Below are 25,235 nucleotides of genomic sequence, written 5' to 3'. Positions count from 1 at the left end.
CATTATCATTATCATTGTCATTGTCATTGTAATTATCATTATCATTATCATTATCATTATTATTATCATTATCATTATCATTGTCATTGTAATTATCATTATCATTATCACTATCATTGTCATTGTAATTATCATTATCATTATCATTATCATTATCATTGTCATTGTCATTGTAATTATCATTATCATTATCATTATCATTATCATTATCATTATTATTATCATTATCATTATCATTGTCATTGTAATTATCATTATCATTATCATTATCACTATCATTGTCATTGTAATTATCATTATCATTATCATTATCACTATCATTGTCATTGTAATTATCATTATCATTGTCATTGTCATTGTAATTATCATTATCATTATCATTGTCATTGTCATTGTCATTGTAATTATCATTATCATTATCATTATCATTATCATTGTCATTGTCATTGTCATTGTCATTGTCATTGTAATTATCATTATCATTATCATTATCATTATCATTATCACTATCATTGTCATTGTAATTATCATTATCATTATCATTATCATTATCATTATCATTATTATTATCATTATCATTATCATTGTCATTGTAATTATCATTATCATTATCACTATCATTGTCATTGTAATTATCATTATCATTATCATTATCATTGTCATTGTCATTGTAATTATCATTATCATTATCATTATCATTATCATTATTATTATCATTATCATTATCATTGTCATTGTAATTATCATTATCATTATCATTATCACTATCATTGTCATTGTAATTATCATTATCATTATCATTATCACTATCATTGTCATTGTAATTATCATTATCATTGTCATTGTCATTGTAATTATCATTATCATTATCATTGTCATTGTCATTGTCATTGTAATTATCATTATCATTATCATTATCATTGTCATTGTCATTGTCATTGTCATTGTCATTGTAATTATCATTATCATTATCATTATCATTATCATTATCACTATCATTGTCATTGTAATTATCATTATCATTATCATTATCATTATCATTATCATTATCACTATCATTGTCATTGTAATTATCATTATCACTATCATTATCATTCATTATCATTGTCTTTGTCATCATTTTTATTTTATTTTTTCTCTATAAGGCGGACACCGCCCTAAATTGGACACCTTGAGTTACTCTCTGCTGATCTTCAGTTATTTTCTTTGATTCTCTGTGAGGCAAAGACCTCCCTAAAACGAACACCTAGAATTGGTCCCTGTCGTTTTTCAGTTATTTTCTTTGACTCTCTACATGACAGACACTCTCGATGGTAGATGCTGATCCCGACATTGTCGAACTCAGAGTTAATTGTAAATAGATATTACAATAAAACTTACAAATGTGTTGGATTTGTTTCAGACGTGTTGCCGTATGTTCGATGCCAGCACAGCAGAGAGCATACAAGATCTGTGTCGGCGTTCGTTACGTCGCTTAGCAACACAAGACAGTGACGATGACGAGTTGGAATCGTATTTCTCGTCAGTAGACCAAGGATGACACAGGCTGATTGGCGTGTAGCCATAGCAACACGATTATCACAGAATGATCAAGTTTGCTGAATTGCAACTTAATCATCAAATGGACTTGTGAGCCCATCCTGCCGTGTTCTTCGTCAGATCTACCTCACCGAGCGTGGAAGAAAGAGACTTGAGCCACTATACAAAACAAACATCACTAAGTTTTAGTTTCGAAATGTAATGCCATTGTTTTGAAAAGCAATAAAAAGTTCTATGTTTAACAATTGTTTTGGATATTTGGCTTTATTTTAGCCTTGTACCGTGCTTTTTATTAATAGTATTTTTTCTCAAACAACAGCTTCATTACTCACAGCCACAATTATCGTTTAGGACTTCCCACGCAAAATCAACAAGAGGCCATGTGTATGTAGACTGCAAAGGCCGCCGAAAAACATGAGTGGAGAAAAGGCAACGAAACAGCTGTTTGTTAACGGTGAAAAGACGACAATTTACTTTAAAAGTGGCTTTAAAGAAACGCGGTCACGAGATTCGATTTTAAAAAAGATTGAACTTAACCTTGTTCCCAGGTTTCTCTCCTACTCTCTAGCGGAGCGAGAGTAGAGAACCTTGGGAACTGGACTGAATTGCATCGCAAGGAAATCCCGCCTGCGCTTAAACAGTTTTGGTGAGTAGAAGGTTCGGACTGAAAACAAAAACACAATTGTTTTTCTTGCCTGCTGAGCTTGCGAAAGAGGCACGAAATCAAGTTTTTTTACACTGAATGGAACCTGGGCGCGAGGTACATTTTTGGGTATCAGTTCTTCACGCTCATCACGTGATTCAGTTTTCGTTTTCGAAATCTCGGCATGTGTCACATGACAATGTAACATTATCGGGGGAACAATTTGGGTTAGATTAGGTTGGGTAACCTGTTCCAACAATTAAAAAAGCTTAGCGCGGAAAAAGCCAAAAGCTACGCATTTTAAAAAATCTTTCCGGCTTTTCCTGTCCAAGCAAACAACTCAAACAAATGTTGTTTCGTAGAATTTGAATGTTTAAAAGAACAAACCAATCAGCGCATAAGTAATGTTTACGAACGAAAGATTTTGCTGTCTCAACAGTTAAAACTAGAATCAATATCTTCAGATTCTTAGAGAGATCAATAAAATAGTTTAATATTTTTGCCATTCTTCTTCGACATGATTTTTCTTGGAGGCTATCTACGGCAAAAACTGTTGGTTTGTTTAGATAAACAACTAGAAACGAAAATAAAAATAAAAACGATCAAAACCCCAAAGAAAAATTGGGCGTCCAGCCCTATTTGAATTGCTAATGTGTATTGTCACCTCTACACTCAGAACGCGTGGTCGCCCAACGAAATGAATATTCTTCAAGTTCAAAATATCTGCTTGAAATCTTTTGCCTTGGAAGATACTCGCTGTTGTTCGTTTCAATCGTGAGAAGCATTTGGAACCTTGGAACCGCTGAAACTCTGAAGTCATTGCTGGCCGAGAATTGGAAAGATGGCAGATTGAGGCAAGTTAAAATGAAGTCTTTGTTGCTGGGAGTTTAGTGAATTTACGAAAAGGACTACATCTGCACAAGGTGATTAAGTAGAAATGATGTATTATTTTTATTGAAAACTTAAAACTAAGCGACTATTTAAGCTCAAAATGTTTAACGAGGTTAGAAATTGAACTGCTAAGCGAACGATTGTGTCGCGATTCCGCGCGTGGAACATGTTTTCGCGCGCGTATTGATGCCTTTAATCATGAAGAGTATGAACAAAGTGTCCATTTAAACACGTTACCATCTTAACGGTTACAAGTTACTTCCATTGCTGTAACATCAAAAATTTTATGACGAAAATTTCTTATATTCTACGTCCCAGTTTCCCAGTAATGCATGCCTTTCAAATCTTCAACAATATACCCTACCCCCCTTCAAATACCCACACTTCTTCCATCTCTACTGGTAAACATATTTAGGGAGGAAGTATGATATTTGTTGGGCAAATTGCTATACTGGCTTCTATACTACTTCAACAAAACTAACTGCTCATATTTTTAGAGAAAACGCGTGAAGGAATACAAAGGGATGGAATGGAATAGAAGACAAAAAAAAGGAAAGATATCAACAGGTGGGCAGATTTTTAAAATACTTCCTGTGTTGATGATAGAAAAGAAATATAAATAAACAAGTTATTTATATATTTATTTACTTATTTTATTTATTTACAGCTGGGTGTCTTGAGCCTGCCAGCTATATAAAAAACAAGCTAGGGCCAATTCCCCCCACCCCATTACATGCACCCTAACTGCTAAGTTGATTTATGTTTCAATAGGAGTATTCATAGTAAAAGACTAAATTCATTAGAGATGAGGACACATAGATTAATTTTTAACCTCGGATGTTGTCCTGATTTAAAATATTACCACGACAATGATTAAGTCACCTTACAAGATAAGTCAATATCGCTAACATTTTCAGTGCAGTGTATGTGGAGAGCCATTAAGTATACCGAATGATGACAGACAATACGATTTTTGATAGGAATTATTCGCGATGTTTGCTTATATTTTAAGATATGGGCATTTCAAACTACATCCATTGTACTATAAATATTTCAGATTCTTGTAAGAAGAAAACTTCAAAGGATGCAAAGGAGTAAAGCGTGGATGAAAGCAAAAAAGAAAGGAAGTTAACAAAAGGTGAATTGAATTCTAAAATACATCCTATGCTGGCTATAAAAAGAGATTTAAAGTGCAACTGTTGCAACGACAGCTAAAGTAATAACTTACTGAAATATCCACTGAGTGAAAATGATGTTTCCAATCCCGAATTTCAAAGCAGTCCGGAATCCCACTAACGATTGGATTCCGAAATCCAAGTTCCACGGACCCGGCAATAATACGGAATCCAGTACATGTACCTGGGATCCGGAATCCAATGGGTGGAATCCAGAATCTAAGACTGTCTACTTTAGGATTCTTTCTGTAGTATAAAGCTAAGATCCATTAAGGGCATACAAGAGAACACGATTTTAAAAAAAAAATTATTATGCGATGTTTGTTTAACGGTCTGTTACATTTGCTTCTAAAGTATATTAACGAAACCATAACTATTTCAGATCTCTCAGGATGCAAAAGGACGGAGCTGGATGGTGACAAAAACAAGGGGAGGCTTCAAAAGGTGAGGTGATTTTAAATCATGCGCGGTGTGCTGGCTCCTAAAAACAGATGTAAAGACCGAACACTTTGCAGTCCGTACAACCGTTGCAAAATACCAAAAATCGAAACAAGTAATCGAAATATCCATTGACGAAAAATCTGGTCTAAAACGACTTCTTTGCAATCAGTATAAGGGAACCATTACCAGAAAGATATATGACTTGCTTGCTAGCTGATTATTTGTGACCTTTTGTTTTGCTGTCACAGGAATCGAAGGAATTGAGCGAGAGTTTGGGAGAAAAGCAATGAAGGATAACAACAGTCGAGTTGATTTTAATGTACAGTAGTTTATAGTATTATGTATGTATTGTCCTGTTGCTGAAAAGAGATCTAAAAAATAACATGGTATAGTTTGTTACCAACTAAGTGCTTCCTACTGAATTCGAGATCCATATTGTAAGATACGAATCGAGTTCTCCCAGTGCACCCAGAAATAAGAATTTACTACAAGTAAGGTTTCCCTTTTTTAAAAAAAGGCTTAGGGGATTAACTCCATTTCCTAATTTGGGAACAGTGTATAGTTACCAATCCCCTCAAGCTTTTTATCTATACAATCAACGAGACTTCATTTAGCTTCCATGTTATGTGGCTTAAACGTGTTCTCTGCAGAACCACATTAGCAAATTACAACATCTACAACATGGCGCGATGATGTTGTCTTTAGAAGCGCTATATACCTTTCCCCATATTCTACTCCGGTGTAGACACTTAATAAAACGAGTTCGGGACTTAGGTTAAGGATTTTCCTACAAATCACTGGATTTTGTCAATTCAAGACTCGAGTTGGTGCCTTTTTTTTACAGGAATGCAAGAACGATCTATAATTAAAAAATTCAATTTATTTTCAGGGCTCCTTTCAGTAGATGGTGATGACTTGGTTTCAAGCATGGAGAACAAAGGACTCAGGGAATGGAAACACAAAACCCAAAAGCACAAGCGGATGAAGACCATAAACAAGCCTTTATCGTTTATCCAAGGTAGCAATGTCTTCTAATTTTATCCCAGAACCCCTTATTCTAACAGAGTTTAAGTTATGATTACCAAAACATACACTTTTTAAAAAATTGATTTAAAGTGCAATTGTTGCTACGACAGCTAAAGCAATAACTTACTGAAATATCCACTGCGTGAAAATGATGTTTCCAATCCCGAATTTCAAAGCAATCCGGAATCCCACGAAGGATTGGAATCCGAAATCCAAGTTCCACTGACCCGGCAATAATACGGAATCCAGTACATGTACCTGGAATCCGGACTCCAATGGGTGGAATCCAGAATCCAAGACTGTCTAGGATTCTGTCTCTAGTATAAAGCTAAGATCCATTAGGGGAAATACAAGAGAACATGATCTCTTTTTTGAAAAATTATTATGCGATGTTTGCTTAACGGTCTGTTACATTTGCTTCTAAACTACATTAACGAAACCATAACTATTTCAGATCTCTCAGGATGCAAAAGGACGCGGAGCTGGGGACAAAACGAAGGGGAGGCTTCAAAAGGTGAGTTCATTTTAATCATGCATGGTGTGCTAGTTCCTAAAAACGGATGTTAAGAAACACTTTGCAGTCCGTACAATCGAAATATCCATTGACGAAAAATCTGGTCTCTAATGACTTCATTGCAATCAGTATAAGGGAACCATTACGAGTAAGATATAAGACTTGCTTGCTAGCTGATTATTTGTGACATTTTCTGTTGCTGTCACAGGAATCAAGGAATTCAGCGAGAATGTGAGTGAAAAACACTGAGGGATAACAACAGGCGAGTTGATTTTAATGTACAGTATTTTATAGTATTTGTATGTACTGTGCTGTTGCTGAAAAAGAGATGTATCTATAGTTTATTACCAACTAAATGCTTCCTACTGAATTCGAGATCCATATTGTAAGATACGAATAGAGTTGCACCCATAAATAAGAATTTACCACAAGTAAGGTTCCCCTTTCAAAGGTTTGGGTGATTAACTTCATTTCCTAATTTGCGAACAGTGTAGTTACAAATTCTTTCAAGCTTTTTAGCTCTCCAATCAACGAGACTTCATTTAGCTTCCATATTATGTGGCTTAAACGTATTCTCTGCAGAACCACATCAGCATAAATTACTTTGAAGGGCGGAGGTACTCTACAACATGGTACGATGATGTTATCTGTAGAAGCGCTATATACCTTCCCCCATATTCTACTCCAGTGAAGACACTCAATGAAACGAGTTAGGGACTAAGAAGTTTCATATAAATCACTCGATTTTGCTGACAACTCAAGACTCTAGTTGGTACCTTTTTTACAGGAATGCAAGAGCGATCTATAATTTAAAAATTTCAAATAATTTTCAGGGCGCCTCAAGTTCAGTAGACGATGATGACTTGACTCAAGCATGGAGAACAAAGGACTTAGGGAATAGAAACACAAAAGACAAAACCACAAGCGGATGAAGACCATAGACAAGCTTTGTCGTTTATCCAAGGTAGGAATTTCTTCTAATATATTAATAATCCCAGGGCCCCTTATTCTAACAAAGTTTAAGTGATGATTACCAAAACATACAGTTTAAGCAATGTTATTTTCACGAACTTGAACGCAGAGTAAAAATGAAACAGCAATCAATGTAGAGGCTATTGGCCTTCCTCAGGATCATAATGAGCTTCATAGCCAGCCAATGATGCTTTGTAAGGTACCTTGCAACAGTTCGCAGTTTTTAGATTCATGATGCTATTGTTTTTTCAGACTATTATAGAGTGGTTTTCGTTTGAGTGTCGTAAAACCAAAACCAAAGTAATTACTCTGGCCAATCACATAGGACACAGACAACACATTGAACCAATCAAAACTCGAAGTAATTACATGTGGCTGACGCAAAGCGCGGGAAAATGCATGCGAGCGCGTCACAATTGGCTTTGGTTTTACTTCTGATTGGATGAAAAGGTGGCGCGAATCTTTTAAGCCAATCGCATCGTGTAGAAAGTGCAAAACCAATTACTTTTCGACACTCAAATGAAAACTGCTCTACACTACTGTAATCAATCAGTTATTGTTGAAATGTCATTTGCGAGATATCTCCTGTTACCATAGCAACAGTATAAGCTGTTTTTAAACGTCCTTTATTTTGGCTATTAATTCGTTCGAGTCTCCGACCCACTTTTATTGAATTATAATAAAATATTACATTAAAAATTACTTGAAAAAAGTCTTAACACAAAATCGGCTTACGCAAATAGAAAGCTTTTGACTAAAAAAAAATAAGGAGAAACGCGATAACAAGTTCTTTTTAATGATGTTCCTGAAACATGGGCCTTGGTTTTGGCTCAGTCAGTTGAGGTGCCATAGATAATGACCTATGAAGTAAAAAGGGAACCGGCGCAGCAATGAGTGTTTTTGTGATATGAAAAGTATAGATAGTCAAACACCAATGAGTTATCTTTCTAACCGTCAAGAATGACCGCTGAATTGAGTTCTATGTGGCGTAAACAGGTAAAATGGCCAACACAATGCTGCAGAATTAAGTTCGTTATCAAGATAGCTGTTTGGAATGAAAACGTTTTCGTTAAAAGTGGCTATGTAGCAAGAAGTTTTGAGAGTAAAACAGCTGTCAGAGAGCGCCTCGAAATCAGCTCTTTACGTGTCACACATGATTTTTCTAATATACATAAAAGGATACGATCAGTCGAAATACCCAAACTAATTGTAATATTGGTAAATGACTCGGATTTGTCAAAAAGCGTTGCAATTCGTATTGAACAAACGTTCATTAAAGCTGTTAGTAATGAGTTTTTCATGGTTAAAACAATGAAAGTTTATCGTGGTAATAATTTTTTTAACTGAAATAGTGAGAAGAGGTCGTAACAATGATTACAAAAGTTACATCTACTACTTGAAATTGTACCTTTTATCATATATTCACACTTAAATGTTTCACGGAAGAATCAAATGTCCAAAGCCTCTGATAAAGGAAAATGAACGTTACCATACGAAATAAAAAAGGCTTACTTTCATTTGATTAGTCATAGTAAAGGGTTTCATTCCAGAGAGTGCAAAAGTAAGAACCACTTTGGGTTACGTAACGGACAGCACAGAAAACTACTGAAAAAGTAACGTTTATTTCTATGTCCACCCCTGGTTAGGATTTCGTTTGCTAACTCAAAAGATAGAGACATTTGGTAAAGCATAATAAACCGCAAGTCTTAAGGAAAACACTACTCAATAGTGCTTTTTGTTTTTTTGACGCCTAACGACTGAATTTAGAGTCTTATAAAACGAAACATGCAGTATTACAGAAAACTACCGCTTACAAGATCTTTCAATCCGGCTAAAGAACACAAGCAACATCTTTCTCAAAAGTAAAAACTGGTTTTGACAACGAGGTAAAACACGCCACAGAAAGCCACAAATATACACAGCACCAGGATGTTAACTGATTCTCAGTAGTTTTCATTCGAATGGCCACAACACCTTTATAGTCCTCAAAGAATCAAAAGTTATCGTCATAACCATCTCGAACAGCGTTTTAAACAGCACTACTTGAAAAGACTAACGAAAAGCTTTCAGTTGAATTGTGAAGAATTCAATCTTTTGAGAGATCAGTCAACAACAGTATCAGACACAGCTCCAGGAAATTAACTGATTCTCAGTAGTTTTCATTTGAATGGTCACACCTTTAAATTAACTCTTCAGAGATTTAAAGTCATAGTTTTAACCATCCCTAAGAACGTTTTAAGTTGCACCAGATGAAAAGACTTTTCAGTAGCTTTCTTTTGAATTCAGTGTAAAACATTTAAACTCTAGAGAGATTTATTAAGAACTTAAAAAGCCTTTGCAACACAGAAAATTACTCTAAATAGTGACATTTTCTAAAGTACTTCATTCGCAAATCCAAAGGTCACTTTCTTTTGTAAACAATACCTCAACAAAAATACTCCTCAACAGTCTTCATCTGAATCGTCATACTACTAGTAGAGGTTTCATCGGCTGGCTCAAAAGACCACCGAGTGCAGTACTTAGACAAAAAAAAAACTGAATTTAAATCATGAGGAAGTCAACAAACTGTCAAATCGGAAATTCTTAACTCTAGAACCAGCTCAATCTTAGGTAGGGTCGACCACGGTTTTTGTTTTTGTGTTTTTGGTATAAAGCAAATGTTTAATTCGAAGTTAGTGTATCTTTCGCCTGAAAACAAATGAGTTCGGGTATACGGTATACTACGTCTTTGTTAAGTATGGACATATTGACGAAATATTTTTTGTATAATGATGTGTCATTATTCCCTGGCTGACCCAGTTCACACCTGCATCCTTATAACAAAATCGTCAAGGCAAAAAAGTACACCTCAATAATATTTATATGAAAATACATACTTCAGAACCTCTTTTCAGCCATGACAGATTTTATTAAGGTGGCTTGACCACCACTGCTTCAGTTACTGTGGTTTTTGTTCAAAGACACAAAAAGATTACAGATTCAGTGCGAGGTGACTATAATGTTAAAAGAACTCTCGTACGGATGGTTCAGCTATCTTGAATTGGACATCACTGAAAAGTACTGTTCAATAGGTTTTATTTCAATAATGGTAAGTGCAACTTTTTTTATATGGGCTCGAAATCTAGAGTCACCCTCAACGTAATAAAATGGCTTCCTTAGCTTTCACTTAAATGGGGGTGTTCACTGTTAGAATAACCCTTCGTAGCGTTAAACAGCACGACATTACAGTATTGCAATTGCTCAACAACCTCCTTGTGAATAATAACGCTGAAGAGTTGCGCTAGAACTACATGATCTTCTGATAAAATGGGTATCTCCAAATTGGACAGTGGAATAAAAAGAGACAGTAAGTCAGTAAAGTAATGCAATGTAGCTTTTATTTGGTTAACTGCGGCATTGGTGCACTTTAGGGCCACGTTATACAGCTTGCTAATGAAAGATACCAGAAGTTACACAGGAAAGTACTGCTCAGTAGCTTTCAATTGATTGGTCATACTTGAAGATTTCATACGCTGACTCAGAAGTTTGAACCACCTTACAGAATGTAATAAACAATACCAAAGCAGTTTGTTTTTTATCATAAGCAGTTATACAGGAAAGACTGCTCAGTAGCTTTCATTTGAATAGTGACACTTTAAGATTAGGGCCACTTTGTACAGCTTAATAAACACAGTATCACAGGAAAGTACTCCTCAGAAGCTCTCATTCAAATGGTCACACTGTACGGTTTCTTTTCCAGACTCTAAAGTATTCAATCAATAGAACTATCCTGTACAGTCTAAAAACAGTACCACAAGGATCGAAGTACTATTCAGTGGCGTTCGTGCATTTGAAAGAGAACTCAAACAAGATGAAAACTCGACGCTAAAAACTTATTGAATAACGTGGTAAAAGGCATACTGAAAAAGCACTTCTAAAAAATCTAGAACAGTATACACACAAAAAATATCACCAGGAAGTACTGGTCAAAAGCGTTAAGGGTTTTATTTACAGACTCAAAAGTAAGAACTGTCCAATGGACATTGTGATATCGTTACTACGATAAAATGCAGCCAATGTTTAGTAGTTTTAACTGCATACAGTTAAACCTCTCTACAACGGGCACTTTGGCGACAGAACTGTAAAGTAGCCATTTTATAAAAGAGGTGGCCGTCGTAGAGAGGTTGAAACAAGAGTGAATGTATGGACTGTCCGACAAAAAAGGGCCCTTGTAGAGAGGTGACCATTAGTGGAGGTTCAGTTCGACTGTAGTTACAATTTTGAGTTTAGTCTATAGGCTCGTAAGTAAGAACCATGTCTTAGGGAAAGTTAGCACCTTGATCTGATATACTGAGTAAGAGCTTTTATCCGTTATCCACAAACGAAGAGATAAAGCCTTATAAGACAGTGTTTAATAAACAGCACCGTGATAAAGTATTTGCAATAGCTTGAGTCCGCATGAATTAAAATGTAAAGCTTTCTTAACAGTTTCAATTATTCTTTAATGTAAGAGATAGAACCATCTTGGACAGTGTTGTAACATCATTGTTTAGCGTAACAATCAGCGCCACAGGAAACAAATTTAAACTTTCATTTGAATGCCACTAGCACTCTAGCTGAGTTTCATCTAAAGATTTGAAAGTTAGTGCCAATTTGTACTGTAAAACAGTGAAAGGTTTGAACCCAGGAGTCATTTCATAAGTAGGTTGAGTATGATCGTCCGCGTGAATAGGACTGTTGTTGACAGTGACTGATGTTTGGACAACCTGTGCGGTAGTCATCTTTAGAGTCAAAGTGAGTTGTATCACATCACTTGATGGTATTTAAACTCTGGTTATTGACCTGATTAGTCAATTAGGTCGCGATGTTATTGGTCGTCTGTCAGTTAAGCCGTGATGTTACTGGCTATGAAGACTCGTAATGTCACTTTGTACTGTAATAACTTATTTGCATAGCGCTTATTTTTCATTTTAATAATGTCGACAGGGGTAACCCGTTTCATTTACAAAAATGAAATTCAAAACGTAGTAGCAGTTTGTATTGAACAAATAAGGTACAGTACGATTCTGGACATATTAAGTCACACTGTTAAGTGTATAAACAACTGGTATTTGGATGATTTCAACTGGGGATTTCTCCCACCGACACAGAAAAGGTTACGGCTGTGAATAGAAAGCCCTACTTGATAGCTAGTATTCCAGATGACGTCTCAGGGTCTCATTTTTAAACTCGAAATTAACTGAACCTTGTACATTAGAATAAGTCAGAAAATAACTGGACATGAAAGGGAAAATAATTGCGCTGTGAATCCTGCTCATTAGTGGATTTCATTTGACTGTGCAGTGCCGGATCCAGACCTTGAGATAAGAGGGTGGGGCGATCATCCAGTCCCTGAGATAAGGTGGGGGGGCCCGGTCTCCAAAAAATTTTTTTCGGCTTTTCGGGCCTCATCTTGGTCTAAAAATAAGAAGGGACCCTCCCTGGATCCGCCACTGCTGTGTTCACACTGCTTCTTCAGACTCAAAAAGCGCGCCGTAACCTTGTCATTAAACAGCGCGGACTCAATTAAACTGAGCTCAATTTACAAAAGATCAAACCACCTGTGAGCTTTCATTTGTAGCATTTAAAGGGTTTTACTTTCATTTGGCGACTTACAAGTCAAAACCAACTTGGTCAGCAGATAAAGTACTCAGTAACTTTTAAGTTAAAAGTTTTGCTAGAGGGTTTCATTACTTCTAACTTGTCAATCACCGTGTGTAGATTAAAGAACTCGGAAAACTTCGGATTAATTGCTTTCATTTGAATCATCCTTGTAACAGTTTTAACCAGAGAATCGCAAGTTATAGAACCACCTTGTACGACAGAAGAATTACTACTAAACCTACTGACTGAGATTTCCCTGTAGCTTTTAAGTGAAAGAGACTCTATAGAACTTCGTCAACAGATTCGAAGGATAAAATTACTTTTTAGAACATAATAAGACACAGAATCGAAAAGTTATGTGCACTACATTGTAGCCATCAGGTGAGAAGGTCTCCGTAAGACTTTCATGTAGATACTTGAAAGTTTCAGAAATTTAGAACTATCTTCTGTATCTTGGACAGAATGATAACTGACAAAGAGAAAAATAGCTGCACTGATTTTCAGAAGAGGGTAGCAATTAAGGATTTCATCCAGCTTGACGAGGAAAAGTTAGAACCTTGTACAACGAAATAAGCAAAACCATGGAAAAGAACTGCTTAGTAGCGTTCACAGGAAAGGTCACAGTTTAGAGGTTTATCCACGGGATTAAAAGTTGGGACCATGTTGAGTAATGTTATACGATTTAGTACTCTGCAATTATAGCTTTCATCATGAATGATCTCACTTATTATCAGCTACGGGTCCACAGACTTGAAAGTTAGTTTTTTTTTTGTAAGCGGTAAAAAGTGTTCCGAACAGAAAAGCAGTACTTAGCAGCTTTAACGCTTTGCATTATCCGGCAGTCGTAAAAGTTAGAACTATATTATTTAGAGAAGATATCATTACCACAGGGAACTACAGAGTATAAAGTTTTTATTTAAATTGGTAACACTCGAGGGATTTAACTCAAAATAAAGATACTCAAGGCTTAGGCAACCACTTGACACATAGCAGTATAAACAGTACCACAAAAAAACTGACTTTGTTGCTTTTAATTGAGAGGCAAACATCATATTAAGAGCTCCATTTTGTACCACCTTTTACCAGGTGACAAAGCTTTCAATAATTAGGTTTCATTTTCGGAAGCAACCATCTTTTAACTGGTAAACTGAAAATCCAGCATAGAAGAAAAAACACAATACTCACTTGAATAGTTACATTAAGTACTTCATCGTGAAGTTGAGATGTTAACGACAGAAGTAGGTTGCCATTGTAGAGAGGTTGAAACAAGAGTGAATGTATGGACGGTCCACCAAAAACAATGGCCGTTGTGGAGAGATGGCCTTTAGTGGAAGTTCAACTGTATAAAGATACCTGTTAAGGGTTTTATCTACAGAGTTATGACGTATAAGCAGTGCTACAGGATAGAAATACATAGCTGTACTTAGTGACTTTCATTTAAACGCTTTAGACACTTAGGAGAGCTACTATTTCTGCGAATTCATTCAGTTTATTATATGCTTTTCTTGTCTGCAATAAACACAACAATAAAAAGGTACCGCCCCACATCTTTAATTTGAATTGAAGGATCAAAGAGTTAAATCAGTCCGAAAACGCACAATTTTAGAAACAGCAACACGTAGAACAATTTGTTAATTAATCGACTTAACTTATAGACTTTTGTCGATTCATCTATTCTCCGTTAGAGGTATCATTATTAGTCAATTCAATTTTATCGGGATTTTACGTTCAAAGTTTTGCTCATAGTTGACTTAACTTCAGTAAGCTATAGAACCGCATTTTAAGAGACAGTGTATGAGGGAAAAAAGGTTCAAGCAGTGACAAACTGAAGAAATTTCTCAGTTCAGGGTTTTTTTTACGATGCCCGAAATTGGTCGCCATTTTGATTCACCATCTTGGATTTCAATCATGTTAGAACTGAATGTCCTATAATAGGTTAAAACAAGAGAAAATTTCTTGGTTTAAATTAGTCAAAATTGATGGGTAGGTGATGAACGTACCGTACTATAGAGGCGTTAATATTATTTCAATTTTTTGGATAATTTAAGATCCAAATTCGACTTTAATTTTAGGTAAATATTTCGTGATGTTGCAAGCTCATTAGACATGTTTTCCTTCGTTAGCAATTTTAATCATAAATAGTCCTGTGTGCTGTGAAAGACAGGTTAAAGATTTGAATAAGTCCATGTGCCACTCGCTTATGTTGTTTATTTATTCCTCTAGTTTATACTTGTGTTGTGTTTAGTTTCCTTTCGCCTTCCGCCGCACCGTTTAACTGTCTTCGGCGATCGCGATATCCGAAAGTGTAAAGATGAAGAATGCTTATTGTTTATTTTTTCTTTACAGTTTTCAAGCAAAATTATGGATAACACTTCTGCAAGGTTTGATGGATCTTCTCACTCAAACTGAAGGCGGAACAGGAGTACAATGTTAAACAGGAAAGAAGATTCAACAGGTGACAGAACATGTAGTAATTTCGGATTTTTTGGTAACAAAAGTAGGTCGAAGATTGTCGGCTGGTCTGAATGAGGGTGTTGAATATGGATCCTGTTTTTTGAAACATCGATAACTTTCTTGCCCGTCAGAGCTATATAAATCAAGATCTACAGAACAGAAGCGCGCTTCAATAGGCAGTGATTAAATAAGATCGTCTTGTTGCACCAGCTTAGAATTTTGTCGTTTAGCTTTAAAATCGAATAAAGTTTGCAGGATTTTTTATTATTATTTACATAGTGCACGTTTAAGATTAGCTCTCCGGGCAAGAAAATTAACCGGGACCATTTTCCGCCTTGTCGCATAGAGTAAAGAGTTCTAGAGAAGAAGTTTTTTCTCCGCGCAAATTGATCTTGTGTTTGCTAAATTGTAAACATTGACTGTACAGTGTCATACGGTGGAAATTTAGGCTGCCGTGATTCTTTGTTTAGTCAATGTTTTAATTTTCGCCACCATACTATCGATTTGCGAGGAAAAACCGACTGAAGTTTGCCGTTTCTTCTTTGCCTTGTGGCTTCATTCAGACCAACCGACAATTAAAAAAAAATCTAAGTCTCGTTTTTGAATTTTCGCCTAAGTCGTGCAGTCAAGTTGCTGTTTTATTTTGAAATCATAGTGCTCGTGGAAAAATTTTTATATTAATTTCTTGTCTTCACGAAAATATGATTGGAATGTGGCTCCAAAAGACTTAGAAAAAATACGGCGCGCCCACGGCGCATGCGTCGTATTTTTTTTAAAAAAATAAAAGTTTATTTACTCAACTACTACTATTAAAAATAATAAAAAGTATTTTTCAACTTGTCTTTTATTTGATTTCTTGCTATTACTATTACAACACAATAAAGCAATCAACACTGTGTTCTAATTTAATTGTCTTTTATTTACTATTACTTTCATTAGAAAGGTGTCAAGAAAAAGTTTTCAAAAATATACTAAGTCTTTTGGCGGGAAAATCTGAGCAAATTTGCACAGCGTTTCCCCTGACAACGATTTCAGCGCAAAAAATAATAGGATTTTTCTTTAAAACTTTTCATGCAGCAAAAATTCTAAGTCTTTTCTTACAAATTTGACTGCCCTAAAAAACATTCACCACCTCGCGTTCTTAAACTTTTCAAGAGAAAATTTACTAGCTGAAAAATTAGTGGGCTCTTTTTTTACCAGGGAAATAAACATGAACAAAATTGTGAAGAGAATAAACGAACGTTTTTGTCAATGTGTTATTCCTCAATTTGAAATAACAGCACAAGGAAAACAGATAAAAGTTCTGTTTTTCTTGTGCTTACGATGTATGCCCTGTTATTTCAAACTGAGGAATAACACATTGACAAGAGCGTTCGTTTTTTCTCTCCACATTTGTCCTCATGTTTATATCGCTGGTAAGAAAGAGCCTTCGAAATTTTCAAAAACTGTATCTCGATTCAAAAAACTTTCATTCACGAGGTGGTGAATGTTTTTACAAGGCTTTAAGCGAAGAAAAAGCTACATGGCAAGGCTGGAAATTGTTTTGCAACAGAAGAAATGAATTCAGATCGATTAAAAAAAAAACAAAAAGTTATGATTTTCAATAACAAATATAACTTCGATTAATTTGATTTTCCCACCCTTTTACCTCGTCTGGCAAAACTGTCTCAGTGCGCCATGCTGCTTTTCCTAAACCTTGTTCAACTTTTTAGCGTTACACAAAACAATTTGAACCTGAAAAATATTTCTTCGTGAACTAAATTGCTTTTTGGTACTTCCAACCTTTTGTTAAGATAAGGACAATTTCCTTTTATCACGTTTGCCTCTCAAATTTTTCAATCAGTCCAAACAAATTAGTGTCATTTGTCACATTCAAGAATTATTCAAGTTAGTTTTTGTGATTGTTTGACAGAAAATTGCATTAAATCTTCCTTTTCCAATCTCAGCAATTTTAAGCCTTCAATATTTAAAGACAATTTTCATAAACGAACCAAGAAGCTTTGATTTTTTCAGTTCGTCAAAGTAGAAGAGGATAAATTCTATTTTTAATCGTTTTTTGGCCTTTCGTCATCACATGTTTTCTAAGATTTATTTTGGCTTTGTTTTAACAAATCAAAAAGTCAGTTTTTCTTTTATTACAATTTTTCACTCTTTCCTTTTTCCAGTGTAATTGGTTGATTTTAGAGTTCAAAAGAGTGCTTTCTGGGAAACAATCTTTTTTGTTTTGTCTAACTTTTCGCCAGTGACCGGCAAGTATTCGTTCAAACTTTTCCTCCTTTTCTCATGATTCTTTGCAAAATTTACCCAAACAATTTCAAAACTGGTTCTGCCCAACATAAAAACAAATTGCGTTTTTGCTACCCTTGTTAAAATCGAGCTCCTCATTTCTTGTTCGATTTTTCCAGATATCTCAAAACACACTATTTGAAAATGATTTTTGCCTACTCAATTTTAAGTAGTTTTTTTAGACTGTTGTTTTTTGTAACGCTTAGTTCAACAAGATGATAGCTTTACTAGATAAGTGACAAATTAAGTAATACACTAACTAGTATCTGGTTGAAATAATGCGCAAACGAAATTTGCTTACATTTATGAGATAACATCTTTAAACTTAAACCCAAAGCCAACTACTCTTTAATCACACGTCCATAGAATTTTTCTTTCCCCTCCCCCTTGAATTATGCCATTTTTGTGTTTTTGTGGACCACACAAGAAAAAAACTAAATTCATCTTAAAGCAAATTACAGGAAATATTGATGATTAAATTTGATAAAACTTCGGCATTTTTTCAAATAACTCAAATTTGTTGAATCGTTATTTTTCATTTTGTTATGACTTTTGAAATATATATACTTAACAATCAGAGAGTCCACAAATTGAAACGCAAAAATAAGCTTTTATTCAGTAATTTGTTCCATGAATCAAACGATCTAACGCTCTGCACCGCTGCTTCAAAGATTTGATCAGAAACTGTTAAAGATACATAAGGTTTTCCTTGTAGGAGTCTGAACAGTCTTAGCGCAGCTTGCTATTGCAACAACTCCAATCAACTTCGTGAAACTAGCAAAGAAGTGCTTAATTTGATACAAAGTCCTCGCAAAATAACTGAAACCACTTCTTGTAACATACAGGAAATGAAACATTGGTCACACCAGCTCCTTCATGATCTCATTACGTTGCAAGACTACTGCAGGTCAAAATAACTTCTGCAAGGCTTTTTTAATTCACACCGATTAAATTTTGTTGACAAATCCTAAAGAAAATTCCGTCTGGCTACTCAATACAACTCAATGAAATTTTTTTCTTTAATGCTCTGTTGGAAATTTTCTTATGGAAGTGGAAAAATAAATACGAAAATTAAAATTGATGTTAGCAAAATGACGTCAAAATTATACTTTGTCTCATAGCGAAAATCGTCATCAATTCATTTTCTCTGGAAATCCTTGATCCTTTTAAAGTGCATGTTAACATCTTTGACATTGGACTATACGCAGACAATAAGCTTTTAAAGAAAAAAGTGCAAGGACAAGCTGAGAAAAATGCCCAGAATTTGTCAGTAGAAATTCGTTCTGTTTTCGCCGCCTTTAACATTTCTCGTGATCTTAGTGCGCGCACGAGTTTTGAGCATTCGTAGTTAGGGAGCAAAGTGAGAAGGCTTTTTTTTAAATTTTATAAGCTATGTACACAAACGACAATAAGTTAAAATCTACTCATCACAATTTGACGAAATTTGGCGTAAATCCTGTTCATATCGCACTTCAGTCAATGAAAGCTTTAAAATTAAAGTTGAACAAAAGCGTTTTGTGACACAATCAAGTTTCTCATGAAAGTTATTTTCTTCGAATTTCAAAAACTGTTTGTTACAATTTGGGTTTCTAATTGCAGGCTATAAGCAAGTTCATAAAGAAATCTTATCACCGGTTTTTGTGTAAACCTAACAAATTTAAAATTTTAGGCCTGTTATATATCATCCATGTTGCCATGGCAACGATCGAAATCGTTCGTTCAACCGTATAATGCAATGTCGTATAAATACTTTATGTTCATGCCCAATTTGAGGTTTGCACCTCTAACGAGTCTGAAATAACACCATTCAGGGTAACCATCTACAACCTTTCAACTTGTGTTCAGCCACCTTAAGAGTTGTGAATACGAATCAGAGGCGACAGCAGTTTTAAAAGCTTGATTATTAATTTGTAAGCAAACGGTTGGATGTTTTTCTTAATTTTAACAAGAATATAGTTTTCAAACTGCACTTGTTTTGTTGTTGTTAAAGAACTCGAAAGCTGCCTTCTCCAAAATATTTGAAAAAAATTTAAGATATTCCTCAGTGTTTTCAATAAGCCTTATTTTCATTTTATTCCTTGAAAGTTGTAACGACCTGATATAAACCCCAACTGTCTGTGAAGTTGTTGTCTAATTACACATTTGTAACAAATAAAAAGCAACTTGAAAATTAACTACTCATCAGGAACCGCTGAAGGGTGGGACTGAGGGGCTTTTGCTGCCTCTTCCTCCTCCCCCTTTCTTTTTGCGATGGTTGGAAAAGAATTATTGTTTTGCCTGGTTTTCTTTAGACCATCATATTCATAGCTTACAAGAACAACTTCAATTCCATATTTTCCACTCTTTTCCTCCTTTTTGTAGTAGTTTCCTTTGTTTTTTATTTCTTTTATTTGAGACTTTTCATGCCAACAGCTTGTGTCACCCACTTGCGAAGTCTGTTGCTTGAAGCAAAGTTAGATTTTTCACTGTAAAGTTATGGCGTTAACAATTTCTGTGGCGTTACCGGCTTCTGTTTCTATCTAAAATAAATTTCTTGTCTCTTCTTGTTTTGTTCGAGATATAGAGGATATTACACGGTGGCGAGAAGATATGAATTTTATGTTCGAGTGGCAAGAACAATATCTCACGAGTGAGCGAAGCGAACGAGTGAGATATTGTTCTTGCCACGAGAACATAAAATTCATATCTTCGAGCCAACGTGTAATGTTCTTTTTATTATATGGAGAAACCAATTCAACAAAAGCAAAAGGCGGGAATCGTGACGTCATGGAACGATACGACACTCACAAAGGTGACATACGGAAAATACGCCACTCGGGTCCCGGATGAAGTGGCGTATGGAATCTACGAGTGGTTTAGTTCCCAGTAAAACACTCTCCTCCATATAATAAATAACAATATTTGAGACTAGTAACTACAGCTATGATTTCTAATAAAAAAGACATTAGCGAGGATAAAAAGAAAAACTAAGTTCGGAAAATTTCTTTTGGACAATCAAACATGTACGGTGATGTACGTGTTGCAGATTTTTATGAGTTATCAGGCAGACGAGGTACAACTCGTTGATGTAGGTCAAAGCTATTTTACAACCATGGACATGTTACATTCCATCCTAAAAATTCTAAGATTGGAACAATTTTGTCTTTTCACCTTTTCCAATTCAAAGAGCGTTAGGTTTCCAATTTTTACGAGTTATACTGGTGCATTCCTATTATTCAAGGATGCTGGAGTAGTTTTATACGTATTTCTACCCATTTTAAGAGACCTAAATTGCAAAATTTTCCTGGAGCAAGATGCCCCCGAAAGTTTTTAATGTGCCAAGAAGATTAAATAAATTCTAGTTTTGGAGTTTTCTTCTTTTAATATGGTTACGATCTGATATGAACATTCAATTCTCGTGAAACCACATTATATCATTCTTAAATTTTGTTTCAATGTCACCTCCGAAGTATCGTATTCGTTTTGTTGAAAAATATTTGTCACTTAAAGCAGTTGTAGCAAAAATTGTTGTTTTGCGGCAATGATTTTGAGGAATTGAATACAGTTTAATTTGATACCGATGTCTTAATCACCTTTGCTTGGTTTTATACTAAAAAATATAGTTGTTTGTTATTATTTTCGCTGAAACAAACTGATTTGCTTTCAGTTTGGTGTGTATAAATTTTACACCCCCATGCAGCCATTTTTTTGGTCTCAGCTGACTCTAAGTAGAAAAAGACGTTGTCAAAAATATGAAAAGTATTCTAAATAGTGTGTATTTTGAATTATTTGTTTCCATAAATAATTGCTTTACGAAAAAGGAAACGTTGTGAACTTGTGTGGTCCATAACTAAATATCTGCTGTGTTAAGCCTTTTTCCAAGTGTTTCATCGACATTATTTCAACCAGATACTACCTCCACATTCATGTGGAATGATTTGCCAAGGAAACGTTGGGAGTTAAAGTAGCTAATATAAGATATTGTGAAAATGTATTTACAATAGGCCACTTCCGTATTGTCCTAAGCCTCTCTTTCAAAGCGAGGCTAAGTGCGAAGTTATTGATATGAAAACTACTTTTTATTCTCATGCAAAGAAAACTTATTTTCAAAAGAAAGGTTTTGCACCTAGCCTCGTTTTGAAAGTGAGAGTTTTTGGAACTCGGAAAATAGCCTACTAAGCCTTTCACCTCTTTCAAGCCTTGTGTTTCCTTGGCAACAGTATTTAGTTAAGGTGGAACTGTCAGGTTAACTCGTTGAATGTAATGTGACTAAGAAACCCTTAAATTTCATTCATATATATATAAAAAAAGAGGGGAGATCAAAAACTGAGAAACTGACTTTTTCAATATAAAATGCCTTTGCATAATTAGCGATGTATAAAAGATGTAATCGAGTCATCATTTTGTTGTTGTCTTTAATGCAACCACTTGCTTACATGGTATACTTAATTGGTATATTGGATGGTATAATTGGTACGTTGGTTCATAATCTTTTAAGGTAGCTGATTTCTTTGCATGATATCAAAATTGATTGTTTTGGTACGTTTCTCTTGTTGGTTTTTGAATGTGGCCAATTAGTTGACATGGTATTTAACTGATATCTTTTTATGTCTTTTTGTTTTATTTTTTGAAAAAATACTGCCATTAGGCAATTTTGTTTGATGTTTGAGGTAACTGACAAAGTAAAGGACTCTGTAAAATTTCTTCACCGAATTGGAAACGAAATTTAGTAGATGGTTCAACAAATTTTCTTTTAATCATGTATGAAGAAATTTCAGATCGGTATCGAAGATCTAACTTGGAAATTTTCCACAAAAAAACTATCATTTTTTGGCATTTTGTTGCCATTATTCAATTGCCTTTTCTTGTTTTCTTTTACTCATGTCAAAAACACTCCAGTTAATCTTTAACATTTTTGCTCAAATAAATTTGCTTTCCATTTAGTGAACCGCATACATTTTACTGCAAAATTCTTCAGTCAAATTGGAAAAGAATTTTTTACAGTTTTGAATTTGGCATCTCGTTTTAAAAGGAAAAGAAAAACCATTAGCTTCTTCCTCGTATAATTTCAATTGAATGTCTATTCATGCACTCTAGCATCGATTCAATTCTTGTCTAAGTTTATCATGATAATTAGATAAAGGTTTCTTCAGTTTTGTGATCATCCCCATTCAGAAAGCTCTGGAATTTTGTACTTTTAAATATCAATTTAACAATATTTATGTATTCAAGATAACCCGACGTTCCACCTTTCTACTAGGAACAAAATCAGGCCATCTTCCGAGAAGCAACCGTTAACATTGAGAGATTACTGTTATCTACGAAATTATGCCCCGACCCCCCAGCCCTAAACTTTGTAAAACGAGAGAAATTATTCGAAAATTTTACTTCCCACTATGATAAAATAAAGAACGCTTGATCACAATATATGCCCTCTAATGCCTAAAATGATCACTCAAGGTTAACATGAGATCCTCGGATATATAGCTGAGTTCTTCCCATTACTTTCGAAAAACGGTGGCTGGTAAGCTGAAAAGAATTGAAAGGTCGTGAACTCTCTCCCGCCCCCTTATCCCTCTTAACGATGTTCTGGCTTCCAGGCAAGTTTAATGAAAATTCATTGAACCGCTTTGCTAAATTTCCATTTTTTATCTTGTGCAAAGAAAAAAAGATCTTGTACCGCCACCATTTTTCAAGCAAAACTACTTACATGCACAAGTGAAAATAAAGGTTCTTATCTCCATCGTTGTAATCCAGATCTTATTGCTTGATTCTCCTATTGTTGTATATTCTTGTCCTTCGCGTTGTTAGAGCTTCTCTATAATAATAAAAAATATATGAAAAGGAATGAGTTTTTGTGTAATTCTTTTTATCAAATATTTTGTACCCATCACAAATGGAGACGAAAAGTTCGTAGTTGCTTCAAAGGTAATTAAAAATTCAAGAGTTCGTTGGAATTAAATATTTAGAGCGCTAAAGTTTATAAAGCGACGCAAAGAAAAGCAGGATAAACGTTCGCTTAGTTTCGCCAGCACATTTTCAAGCCTCTTAAGGGAAACACTCAAGCAAAAAAAGGAAGAACATTTCTAAACATTCCTTAAAGTATTACGCACATGGACGCTTCAGCGAACAAGTTGAAAGACTGACCACGTCTCAAGTTAAAAAAAAAGACAACAACTACAAAATTAATCACTTTCAGCGTCGTCATTTTCCAAATTCAGTTAAACAAGTCTTTTTATATCGAATATGTTCTTCAAACTAAAGTTAATAAACCGATAGCGTTACAGAAGTTTCACTAAAATGATAGTCCAGATTAGCGAACGCGAATTAGAGCACATGGACACTTTAAAGTTTGTAATGCTTAACATATTTGAGGCCAGCCTTAAAAAAGAGAGAAAAAGAAAGAAAGAAAAGCATCTCACCATTTATTTTCTGAAGGAGGGTTATTTTCTTGAAATGTTCTGGTTGGCGAAGCTGTCGTCCATGATGTCCTTCAGATGTGAAACAAGCTTCAGCGAACTTTGTTCCGCTCAGGAAGAAACTCGGGGGAAAATGTAAATGAGTGCGGGAGAAAAAAGATTTTTGGAGTAGGAATTTGTCACATCGAAATAGCATAATGTGATTTTTTGTATTGTATAACCCGAGTGTGCAATCAGAGAGCGCTCTGATTGTTCATAAAAACAACGGAGGTTATTAACACTGAGGTTTATGCTTGTAAAAAAAAAACTCCCGGTGAATCTTCTTGAAACTTCAAAAGTCGATCAATAAATTTTTTAAGTGATTTAACCCTCGGAAATTCCACAGTTTTGAGAGCAAGAGTTTTTTTGCGCGGGGTGGGGAGCGTAGGGAGGGTATAAGGTGGGGAGGAAGGCTAGTGTACAGAAGTGGTTGGAAATTACCCCTTTTTGCGAAGATAGTAATGTTCCGAATAAACTTTACCTATAAATGAACCATCTATTGTTATTGCTGTTGTTTTTTCAGTTTTGACAACTATTTTAAACCAATAAAGTCGCAAAACAGTGATATTTGTCTCCATGCTGTACAAGCAAAACCGGTAACTTATTCGCTGCACCCTTTGAACGAAAAACTGGCCCAGCATTTAACATATAGATGTTTTCATTCTTTATTTCTTCCGGTTTTAAGCAACTTTGAAAAAGGTTCGAATTTTTCCGCGTTATACACAGTCAAGATATTGTTCTCGTTATTTCAGCACCCTAACCCATGAATCATATCTCATGAATCGTTTTTGCCGGGTCCAAGCTGTAACAAAGATAAAAAAAGAGAGAATAATGCGTAGGTGCGCGAAGACATTGAATCTATTTTCGTGCGTCAAATCGATATCACATGAGTGAGGGCAGCGAACGAGTACGATATCAATTTGAAGAAAGTAAATTCCATACCTCTCGAATATCGCCAACTGTGCTCAAAGCTTCCATGTATTTTGTTTATTATTTAAACAAATGCCATGTATTTATCTGAACAATTTTGTTTCAAGGAACAACAACAAAAACAAAAACAAAACAAAATAACAGTCATTTTAGCCCTTCATTATAACAATTATGAACGGAACTTACACTTTTCAATAAAATCCACGAAATGACCATAAATCGGCTCGGGGACCATACGGTAAAGAAGAAACACACAACGAAAGTGAGGTTAACCGATTTTATTCAAATCCTTTCACATTCAATTC

General features: G+C 35.0%; 1 protein-coding gene across 1 annotated transcript in view; it reads left to right on the top strand.

Annotated features, from left to right (window-relative positions):
- Positions 1 to 1,784, top strand: part of LOC140952474 (stalled ribosome sensor GCN1-like) — a 57,175-nt gene extending 55,391 nt beyond the window's left edge. Inside the window, exon 60 of the mRNA XM_073401900.1 lies at positions 1,403 to 1,784. Coding sequence (XP_073258001.1) covers positions 1,403 to 1,540 — 138 coding nt within the window. The 3' untranslated portion in view covers positions 1,541 to 1,784. The remainder of the gene's footprint in view (positions 1 to 1,402) is intronic.
- Positions 1,785 to 25,235: the final 23,451 nt, after the last annotated feature.

The sequence above is a fragment of the Porites lutea genome, chromosome 11 (genome assembly GCF_958299795.1).
Source record: "Porites lutea chromosome 11, jaPorLute2.1, whole genome shotgun sequence".
Lineage (NCBI taxonomy): Eukaryota > Metazoa > Cnidaria > Anthozoa > Scleractinia > Poritidae > Porites > Porites lutea.
Note: the sequence above shows the minus strand (reverse complement) of the source record. Positions and strands in the feature narration are given on the sequence as shown.